Raw genomic sequence first — 11,607 nt, forward strand, 5'->3', positions numbered from 1 at the left:
CATTATCTTGGGGAAAAAAAAAAAGATAAAAAAAAAAGAAGAGAAAAGTCTCTGTCTGGCGACGACGGCGGCGATGACGACGACGACGACGTCGACAACGGCGCGCTAACAAAGTCTCTGTCTGCGAGAATCCGTTCAGATTCGGCTTCTAGAATCGGCCCTGAATTTCTTGGTCTTCCGGTGCACTGAAAGGGACCGACCGATCGACCTCCTTAATTTTCTTCCGGGGAGAAGCCTTCTCTTCTCCAAATCCCAATTTGTTCTGCTATCTCTTCTTCGGTCTCTTCTCCTCCAATTCGTCATTCTTCCTTCTCCTCACGGTATCAGTTATCAGTGAGGGAAAAAAAAAAAAAAAAAAAAAAACAGAGGTAAGGGAAGGGAATCGGACGTCTGGATGGGCAATTGCTGTGCGTCCCCCGCGGCGGCGGGGGCGGGGGGAGGAGGAGGAGGAGGAGGAGGTGGTAAGCAGCGGGGGAGGAAGAAGAACAAGAACAGGGACAAGGCGAAGGGGAAGAAGCCGAACCCCTTCTCCATCGACTACAGCAGGGGGCCCGCGGCGGCCGCCGGCGTGCCGAGGATCACGGTGCTGAAGGACCCGACCGGCCGCGACATCGCGGGGCGCTACGAGCTGGGCCGCGAGCTCGGCAGGGGCGAATTCGGCGTGACCTACCTGTGCACGGACAAGGTCAGCGGCGAGGGCTACGCCTGCAAGTCCATCTCCAAGAAGAAGCTGCGCACGGCGGTGGACGTGGAGGACGTGCGCCGGGAGGTGGACATCATGCGCCAGCTGCCGCCCCATCCCAACATCGTCAGCCTCAAGGACACCTACGAGGACGACTACGCCGTCCACCTCGTCATGGAGCTCTGCGAGGGAGGGGAGCTCTTCGACCGCATCGTCGCCAGGGGCCACTACACCGAGCGCGCCGCCGCCGAGGTCACCCGCACCATCGTCGAGGTCGTCCAGGTACCACCCACCACTCCTCCTATCTATCTATCTATCTATCTATCTATCTATCTATCTAACTAACTAAATCAATAAATAAATCAAATAAATAAAATACTATTCCTTTTTCTTCCCGTTCTCCGTGAAAGAGCCGTCTCTTCGTAACAGCTGTTTTGTGCTCTTTTATTAGGAATTCCGGTCTGCTAGCTACAAATACTTTGATTTATGATGTTCCAGCGTTGTTGTTCGATAAAATATTTTTGTCCCCGACCATTTCTCTCATGTATATATGTGTATGCTTTTGATAGCTTGACCAAATTGGAACCTTACTAAAGAGTCCACATGATAAATTTCCTGGCGATGCTGTGCTCGTCGGCGGTCAAATACGTGTCTCAGTTTGATGTGCTAGCATGTTGTTTAGTCTCTTTCAGATGTTGTTTAGTCTCTCCTCTGAAATAGTTGATCTTTACTGCACTTTCGTACGGAATTAGCTGGTTGAATTCCGTTGCTTTTTCTTTACAGTTTCTTTTCCCCACATGATGATCATTGTGTTTCGTCACCCCTTACCTATATGAGTGTTTATTTAAAATCATCATTTTTAGAACCATTCTCTACAATCCTCCAGCTCTTTTTGGAGATCCTCCCCGTGCAGTCAGTTAATGAATAATATATATTTGTATAATGACTGTTATTATACGCAAATTCCACTATCTTCTTTCAATTCTGTTCAAAATCAATCAAATTCAAAGTGATTCCTAGTGCTCCTAATAACATTTAGGCGTGCAGTTCTTGATCACATTACCTTGATAATAAGCATCTGTTCAGATGAATTTCGGAGACCCTTCACCAGTATATGCCGCCGTGTTTTTTGATCTGTTTTCGTTCTCAATGATCATGCACGGTAAGCAGCATGTAAAATCTAAAGCTCTTTCTTCGGTTGGTGTCCTTCTGCTTTCTATATTGTGACTAGCTCACTCTTGTTTTTTCTCAGCTTGTTGTAAATATGCCTGTGTAGTTATACTAGCTGCTGGTCTGCATTATCTAATATTCTATAATTTGTTTCCTAGATGCTGGATACTTCTGTGTCGTAAGTTTTTCTTCTATTGCTCCATCGAATATCGAACATTTACTTTGTCTTACATTTGGCTTATTTCATGCCATGTGATGACTATTTCCTCTGATTTTACCTCCTTCGTGTGCTGAAAGGTATGCCACAAGCATGGAGTGATGCATCGAGACCTTAAACCGGAGAACTTCTTGTTTGCTAGCAAGAAGGAAAATTCCCCTTTGAAGGCCATTGACTTCGGGTTGTCTGTCTTTTTCAAGCCTGGTATTTCCTTCAAATCTTAGTGCTGACAAGTTCGATTACATTGTTATATATTACTGAAATTAGATGTACATTTGATGAATGATGGTAAAGGTACATGTCAGTCCTCCGTAATCTCTTGCACTGACTTGTGAAATTAGCTTTTAGGGATGGTTGTAAGAGCCATTTCATTGCCTTTTCCAGAAATGTTGCTAATTAGCATTTTATTCACAGGTGAACGCTTTACTGAAATTGTAGGCAGCCCTTATTACATGGCTCCGGAGGTTCTGAAACGAGATTATGGCCCAGAAGTCGATGTTTGGAGTGCAGGAGTAATCCTTTATATTCTTCTTTGTGGTGTACCACCATTTTGGGCAGGTAAATTTCTTTCTTTTTATTTGCTGGGAAAGGGTAAATTTAGCATTTCTTGATATTGGCTGACTAGGAGAGCTCATCGGACCTCGCAAAATCTTGTTGGGATCTTAAACCCGGATTCTTTATGAACTATGTGACAGTATTTACTGGCATCAATCACAAGAAATACATCAGTAGTTCTGAGGTTTCTTTATATAATGCAGAAACTGAGCAGGGTGTAGCACAGGCCATTATACGTTCAGTCATAGATTTTAAAAGAGAACCATGGCCCAGAGTTTCTGATAATGCTAAAGATCTTGTCAAACGGATGCTCGATCCAGATCCAAAGCGGCGGTTAACGGCACAAGAAGTGCTGGGTAATATTCTTCTCTTTCTTCTGATCATGCAGATTGGCTACTCAACAGTAGGCGACTTGTAGTGGAGTAACATCTCTTCTAACTGATTATATTTACGATCATATACAACTAGAAATTTGAGGAGATGATGATTACACAAAATGTCTATTATTCTTTGTGCAATTTCAGTGTCTGTATAGTGCAAAAGTTACAAATTTAAACATAATGTAATATTTTAATTCTTTAGGAACTTGCACTTTTCATGTTAAAACATTGTTAGTTGACACGGTGACATCTGATATGTTGGTGTATAAGCATATTATCTTGAAGCTTGAGATTCAAGCATTGGTTTCAAGTGAACATTTATTGAGTCTTTTTTTGGATATTTTATAAGTAACACTTTTAAAACTATTTATCTGCAAATTTGGTTTTGGAGAACTAATAAATGGCAAGTAGGCCTGAAAAAATGTTCAATTGTTTACAAAGAAGTAACCATATTCTTTGGTGCTAAGTGGTGGCATTGATTCCTAGGGAGCAGGGATTCTTTCAATCTATTCGATGCAGTTAATTTTAATTAGAAAAGCTTTCACGGACGGATATCTCTGTTAGAAAAGCTTTTTCACCAGCATATAAGGAAATTTTGATTTTCTGCAGTTAAATATGTAAATAGGGTATTTTGTACTTCGATATAATCATGCAATATTGTTTTGTTCTTCTTTGTATGAACCAAATTTTCTAGAACTTCTCAAGATTTCCTGTTGATTAAACTAACTGCCCTTGCAGATCATCCTTGGTTGCAGAATGCAAAGAAGGCTCCAAACGTCTCCCTAGGTGAAACTGTTCGAGCAAGACTCCAACAATTTGCTGTGATGAACAAGTTCAAGAAGAGAGCGCTGCGGGTAAAATGATGATATGCACTTTGAACACAATAGGAAATCCTTACATGAACACTGATAATCTTGTCTGCTCTTTCAACCTGACAGAAATTCTCTCTTATTTTTATTATTACATTCATATTAAGTCTCAATATGAAGTTATAGAATCATTGACTTAGGAGCTACTTATGGCTTTGCAGGTTGTAGCTGAGCATTTATCAGTGGAAGAAGTAGCCGACATAAAAAATATGTTTCAGAAGATGGACATACACAATAATGGTACAATAACATTCGAGGAGCTGAAGTATGGTCTTCGTAAGCTTGGACACCAGATTTCTGATGCAGATGCTCAAATTTTAATGAATGCTGTAAGTATTCCACAAGATATCATGGATATATAGAATATCAAATTCTGTTAAATCATTATCAATTGAATTAGTTGCACTCCAGTTTTGGAAATGTGTGCATCTTTGATATGATAGTGCTATGGGAATGGAAGATTATGGAAAAATATGCAGTTACAGACAATATATCTGAAGCATTCAATGGAGTCTTTTCTGGTCCAACTGGTGATTCTTCAGTTGAAGATTAAGAAAACAACATTTGCAATATTTTATATAATGCAAAAGGATTCTCTTAATATGCTTTATCTGATGAAATTAGTTCTGCAAATAGATAAAAAGAGAAACATCAAATTATATATGGAAAAAAAAAAACAATTTTGAGCTTCAATACTTGCTATTTTTGGCAAGTTTTTCTTGCATTCTTAAAAATTCAAGAACAGGTGTTTGTTTGTGGGTTCATTGCAAATCAGATGTATATTCTTTCTGTAATTCTGCTTTTAGACTACCTTACCATTTTTCTACTCATTCCACTCCCTGGTTGGCATGTTCAATGAATGAATAAATTGAAGCATTGCTCATTCTTTTTTAACATGTCACCGCAGGCAGATGTTGATGGAAGTGGAACCTTAGATTATGGAGAATTTGTTGCTGTGTCTATACATTTGAAGAAGTTGGGAAATGATGAGCATCTACGCAAAGCTTTTGCATACTTTGATCAGAATAGGAGTGGGTACATAGAGATTGAAGAACTCAGGGACTCCTTGGCCGACGACTTGGGTCCAAATCATGAGGAAGTTATCGATGCAATTATCCGTGATGTGGATACTGATAAGGTTTGTTTTAAGCTGACCTTCACACACTTCCTATTCATGTCCTATTTCTGCTGTTTCTTTCATTTTGCAACTTCTGCTATTTGAAAATTTTCTTCATGCCAATTATAAATCAGAAATAATTTAACTAAAAGAATGAACAAAATTATATCACTAGATGACCAGATTTAAGAGAGTTTACACTGTTGTTAGGGTACTTTTTGTAGATGAAAGGAAGCGTTTGTTTCAGCAAGGTGTGACAATCGTGACTCTTTGAGTTCAAAATTTCTGATCATTTAGATATAGAAAATTTGAAATATTTGTCGCATATCTCTCTTGAAATCAAGAAGACATCCTTGAGCTTTAGTAGACATTAGCAACCTGAAAACAACATCCTTTTTTTGGAATGGAAAACATGCAAAAGAAACTATGGATTTGCAGATAATTCCTTAAATGAAGCAATTATCTTATAACCATCTTTGGGCGCAAGATTGCTTTCGTGTTGTTCTTTCTTTTGCCATCGTAATATCCAAGGAACGTTAGAGCAAACAATTTTCACATTGTGCATCATATCAGCATTGTGAGCGGGAAAAGAAAATATTTCTTCTCTAATGCGTGTCACAATATAGATGTTTTTACCCCTCTTCTCTAGCATTTAACACCACTGTTATTTTACTACCCAACATTACTTTCAACCTGGCTGTACCTGGTAATCGGATCCATCGTGTTGATCTTTGTGATCTCGTTCTAAAAGTTGATTTGGCCCTTGTTACAAGATGTTCTGCCATGTTTTGAATAGTAGGTTTTGCCCTAAGACAGGTGATCCAAATGAACTGAAGAATCTTTTGGGGGGATAGAGTACTTGCTTTTTCTTTCTATTTAGTATCACTTAAAAGGCCTAGTTTGGGAGTGCATTTTCCAATTGCAACTGTTTATAATGTTTTAGAGCTCGATTGAAAAAAGAAAAAAAAATGAAGATGATCTGGAGTTTCCCTCTAATGCTACAAAATGGAGGTGGGAACCTGGCAGATGTTTTTTATGGTCGATACTTCCACCTCCATGTCGAGCCATTTGATACTATTAAAGGAGTATGACTCGAGCGTTTTTGGATTATCTTTTGCTGCGCATTTTTGGATTATCTTTTGCTGCTCTAAAGCATGAGTGGTTACCATTGGGAAAGTGGATTGAACTTGAAAAAGGAAAATGTTCCATGCTAATGGTAGCCCAGATGTCGAGTGGTGAAGGGGGCCTAATGCATTGTCAAAACTTCTTTGGATGATTATTCTATTTTGACTCCTTACCTTTGTTGCCACTTGAAAATAAATGAAAAATGATTCAAACTTCTGGTTAATGATACCAGAAGTAACAAGGGGAGAGAGAGAGAGAGAGAGATAAGATGAATATAATGTATTTTTAAGGAATCATCTTTTCTAATTGAAGTTGGTATTGTCCGAATTACTCAGGATGGGAAGATAAGCTATGAAGAGTTTGCAACTATGATGAAGGCAGGAACTGATTGGAGGAAGGCATCCAGACAGTACTCGAGAGAGCGCTTCAGCAGCCTTAGCTTAAAGCTGCAGAAGGATGGATCATTGCAGGTAGCAGCAAACTAGGGCAGACAAAAAGAGATGATATAGAAACTGTGAACCGCAATTGAATATTTCAGTTGCCTTTTTTCGCCAATACAACAAATTCTTTTCTAATATTTCTCATTTGGGACCTGATTCATTTTGCGCCCTGCTTTTTCTAAGCTAGCTGATGGTCAAAGGCTTGTTTCGCGTGTTTAAAGTCCTACAGAGTTATTGTGTTATGTGTAACATTTCATTTCAGAATGTATAAAAGGGCAAAGGAAAAGAAATGAAAAAGGAAGAGCTCAATATTGTAAATATATCTGTCTCTATAATCTAATTAGCAGGAAGCGTGTGCTTGTTGTGGTTACATCTTATTGTTTACTATTGTAAATATATTTTGGGGTATTCAAACACTAAAAATTTAGGAACTACAATTTGGGATGACTCGTTTTTTAAATGTATTATCAGTTTCAAACGTGTTTTAAATTTATTATCAGTTTCAGAAGTTTTTGGTTTTATTATCTAAACATTTCGAAGGTTTTGGTTTTACAATCTAAATTTGTGTATTTTTTATATCAAGAAATTTGTCCGAGTTCTGGTTGGAATGTTTCTAAAAACACAAAGTGCTTATAATTTTTTAGCCATTGGATCTATCTATTTGGTCATTGGATCAAAAATGAAAGATGGTGGTTACTTATGAGGCCCGCCATTATGCATGATTAAAGAGCTGCTTGGGTTAATCTAACAGCTAAAAAGCATAAAGAGCTGATCTCTCTCTCTCTCTCTCTCTCTCTCTCTCTCTATATATATATATATACACAAATATATATACAGGCCGGCTAATATACTATTAGGAGTACGATCGCCTTCGTACTCATAACTTATGTTTTATGCTAAGAGCTTTCAAATTGATGAACCAAACTATTAAACATAATTTAGAATATTTAAACATTTTAGAAATTGATTTTATAATTTTTTGATATTATATCTTACGATAAAAAGTGTAGTGTACTGAATTTTCATCTATGTTTTCAAATCTTGATCAAAGTGGGCAAGGTATGGATGAAATGGTGTGTGAGACTATTTAAGAGAGTTTAGATGGACCTCGGATGAATTAGAAATAAGTTGGAGTGAGTTTAGAGTGGAAACAAGGTTTCTAGAGCAAAAGAGGATGGAAAAAAAAATTAGTGCGGTTTGAGTGAAAATTTCTTGAATAGGAGGGATTAAGTTGTAATTTGCTTGGGGGGCTTATAAATAGGCCACAACTCTCTCTTTCTCTCATTCTCTCCCCCGCACACGCAAGAGAAACCTTTTCTCTTTCTCTCTAACACTCTTCCTCACTCTCTATCTCCTCTCTCTCTCCCAAGTAATCTCTCAAACAAGTAAAGATGGGAATAAGTGTCACGCCCGAGACCCGCCTATTTGATCGGATTCGGGCTCGCTAACAAACCGCCGAACGGACAGAGTTTCCCATGTACGTCATAGGCGTCGCAATCAATACAATACAAGAAGTTCCAATCAGAAACAGATTTCAAGAAGAGATTGCATTAGGAAATATCAAAAACATAAACAACTAAGTTATTACAAGTATTCCACTCACTTGCAATTTACATTACATTTTCATCTTTCAACTTCCAAATACAATCAAGATTATTACAAGTTCGATCTTTCTATTTCCACCCCTAAGCTAGACTACTTCGAGGTACCACTATCTCTGGTCTCGGTGGTAGGGCGCTATCTACGGAGCTACGCCTTTTCTTACGCCGCTGCGCCGCTTGCGTGTGAACCTGAAACCCCCAAAACCACACGGGGGTGAGAACTATATAAATATAGTTCCCAGTGGGTACGGCCATCCAAGGGAAGAGCTCGACCCACCAGGTCCAAGGAGGCACTGCAATCATGTTAGTCCAACAGATATCCACAGATATTTTTGCAATATTAAATACATGACTATGCCTCACAACATGCAACATGCAAATTATGCAAACATGCAACTAATGCAACCAACTAAGTAGATCAACCGATTCTACTTTCTATCTCGCTATCCAAAGCTCGTATCCACTAGCTTCTAAGGTTCCACTACCTTAGGTTCACAACTCAAGTCCAACTTGCTTCTAAGGTCTCTATTACCTTAGCTCTTGCCATTTATCATTAGCTTTTAAGGTTTCTACCACCTTAACCAAGCTATCCACACGACTCGGCCTCGAGTCAAGCATTCGCGAACTACCGCGCACTAGCTGCTACAACAGCCCACCGCACTCCATGACTTAGCCACCTGGCAGCGAAATCATCGCACACGCCCAACACTGGCTCAAGTCACCTGGCGGCATAATCCAATAGCCGGCTTAACCATCTGGCGGCGAAATCGTCGCACACGCCTAACAATGGTTCAGCCCCAAGCAGCGAAATCGTCGCACACACCCAACACCTCCTCTCGGTGTTCCATATGTCCTGGGATTCCGGAATCTATTTCCACTTCTCAAGGGTCATCTGTAACCCTGCAATGTCGACCTATCTAAGTTCGACCCATAACATCCTAGTGGCTACTACCACTATAGTCCATAACCTAAGTTCAACCCACTAGATTCTATGTCATCTCTCAATGGTAGGTAACCTCAACTAAATATAATATGATTCATGCATTCATATTATTATTCACAACCTACCACTGTATATATATGCATCATCATTATCATCCAATGGTAGTTCAAAATAGCATTTATTTCATGCATTCATATGTTTTACAATTAACTACCATTATATGCAACAACGATAAATCTCACTTCGCTTCAACATGGAAGCGAGCTAATAACTTCAGTGAGCACAACCCACCTCGCAACGCTATCCGATTGCTCGTCGACACTTGCAATCGGCCTCCCGTAGCATTCGTTGTCCGATTCGGCTCGAATACGCAATCGATCACCGAACGCTCCTTAAACTGCAACCTAGAGTCGTCCCAGGCCTTTCTCTAACCTTCAATTAGAGAAACGAGGGATTAAATGAGATCAAAACCTCAAAAATTCCAAAACCCTCATTCTCACCCTAGCATGAATACACTCTCCAAATAACCCAAAATCAAATGGAGAAACATGCTAGAAACACTCTAGATACTACTAGAACATCAATCACGAAGGATTTAATCAAATCCTAAATACTTATCGAAATGCGAACGCCGAGACGGAAGCACCCCGCGCAAACGGGCGCACAAGGGTCCGAACCATCGCCTCCAACGCATTCGCAATGCCGCTCTCCACCAAGCCTCCGAATTTGGGAGATGGATCTAGAGAGATGAGGGAGTATTCTAGAGAGAGGGAGGAGCCTCTCTCTCTACCCCCAAATGTGTGTGTGTGTGTGTGTTGTAGGTAGGGCTGTAAACGAGCCGAACTCGAGCGAGCTGGAGCACGCTCGAGCTCGACTAGTCGTCAAGGTCGGCTCGTGTTCGACTCGAGCTTGTGCCGAGCTCGAAAACTGTGGCTCGTGATCGGCTCGAAACGTAATTGAGCCGGCTCGTGTTCGGCTCGTTAGGTCGATTATATCGCCGAAGTTCGCTGCTTCGCTGCCGCCGAAGTGTCGCCGCTGAAGTTCGTTGCTGGGGCTTTGCAAATAGCGAAGAATCGCTACGGTGCTTGTGCCCTTTGTTACATCTGCCAGGTATAGATCGCGGATTAGGAGCAGAAGTAGAGGTCTAGTAATAAAGTAGTAAGACAAATAAACAGAGGAAGTGGGGGGCTTAGCTTTTCCATGTTGATGCCGCGGACTTAGGAGCCTTCGAAACCTTCATTCAGAGCAGAGATCAGGCAAGAGAAGCATGCAAGGGAAAGAGGGAGGAAGACCTAGGTGAAGCACAGTGAATTTGGCGAAGCACAGGACATTTGGGGAGTTCCTTGTGGATTCGGGTTGCCGAGTAATTATCCAATCCATTATGTCATTGAAGAAGGCCCCGATCCAAAGGGCCCAAAACAAGGACAAACGGACCTCAGCTGCTCAGAATTGGAAGTTGGGCTAAAAATTTAAAACTAATAATCTGTATTATATATTTATAATATAAATATAATTATATATATATAATATATAAAATTATATTAATATAAAATAAATATAATCGAGCTGTTATCGAGCCGAACACGAGCGAGCTGACCTTAGCTTGTGTTCGTCTCGTTTACTAAACGAGCTGAAAAATCCAGCTCGTGTTCAGCTCATTTACTGCGAGCCGATCTCGAGCTCATTTCGAGCCGAACACGAGCTGGCTCGCGAACAGCAAGCTGGATTGCCACCCTAGTTGTAGGCTGGGGGAAAATGGAGGAAGAAGAAAGAGAGTGGAGGCCTCTTCCCCTATAAGTCAACACACAATTGCCAACTAGTCCCTGCTGTTTCTAGGCATTTTTCGGGCTTAGAGACCGATCCTTGAAGCCAGGGACCGGACCCCGTAGGTCCAGAAAAACTGCACTTTCTAGACAGCCAAAATTTCAGCATTTTGCCATTTCTTCTCTGTTTTCGCTCGTTTTTGCTCCATGGGTCTCCGATTCATCTCAAATCACACCGAGCCTCCCAAAACATGTTTTCGAGCGCGTTCAAACCATCTTTTCATCCACGCCTTGCCAGATTTTGGCCAAGATCCAATCATAGCTTTTCGGGTTCCGTTTTCGCACCCGACGCGCACTGAAAATACCCGAATGGCTCCCGAACTTCACCGAAACCATTCAAATGGCTTTCCAAGCTAACATACACCGTAACTTCATAACTTTAAAAGTTCGGTATGTTACAATAAGTACCTTTACCTAACTTTTGCCTAATTGGGTTTGTTCTACTCGCACCGTTGAGTCGTGTTGATCACATAATCAGGGTGTTTAACTGGGGTTGTTGCTCTTTTTCAAGAAGTGATGGTATGTGGAAGACGACCACCGACAAGACCCACTCCAGCACCACCTGTAAGGTACCGGACTTCTAAAATTATAAAGTTACAGTGTACATTTGGTTGGAAAGCCATTTGAATGGTTCCGGTGAGGTTGCGGTAGAATGTAATATACCGGATTTTAAATATAAAAATAG

At 40.6% G+C, this 11,607-nt stretch overlaps 1 protein-coding gene across 1 annotated transcript; it reads left to right on the forward strand.

The window, feature by feature from the left end:
- On the forward strand, nucleotides 395-6,925 carry LOC109715480 (calcium-dependent protein kinase 20-like). Its single transcript, XM_020240506.1, has 8 exons — nucleotides 395-964; nucleotides 2,150-2,273; nucleotides 2,484-2,627; nucleotides 2,828-2,980; nucleotides 3,743-3,858; nucleotides 4,035-4,202; nucleotides 4,781-5,011; nucleotides 6,451-6,925. Exons 1-8 carry the CDS (start codon nucleotides 395-397, stop codon nucleotides 6,598-6,600), a joined length of 1,656 nt encoding a protein of 551 aa, XP_020096095.1. The 3' UTR covers nucleotides 6,601-6,925.

The sequence above is a fragment of the Ananas comosus genome, linkage group 9, assembly GCF_001540865.1.
Source record: "Ananas comosus cultivar F153 linkage group 9, ASM154086v1, whole genome shotgun sequence".
NCBI lineage: Eukaryota > Viridiplantae > Streptophyta > Magnoliopsida > Poales > Bromeliaceae > Ananas > Ananas comosus.

Coding starts and splice junctions, on each gene's coding strand:
- LOC109715480 (XM_020240506.1), top strand. CDS start 395: ATGGGCAATTGCTGTGCGTCCCCCGCGGCGGCGGGGGCGGGGGGAGGA. Junction 2,628..2,827: donor TGTACCACCATTTTGGGCAG/GTAAATTTCTTT, acceptor TATATAATGCAG/AAACTGAGCAGGGTGTAGCA. Junction 3,859..4,034: donor TCAAGAAGAGAGCGCTGCGG/GTAAAATGATGA, acceptor ATGGCTTTGCAG/GTTGTAGCTGAGCATTTATC.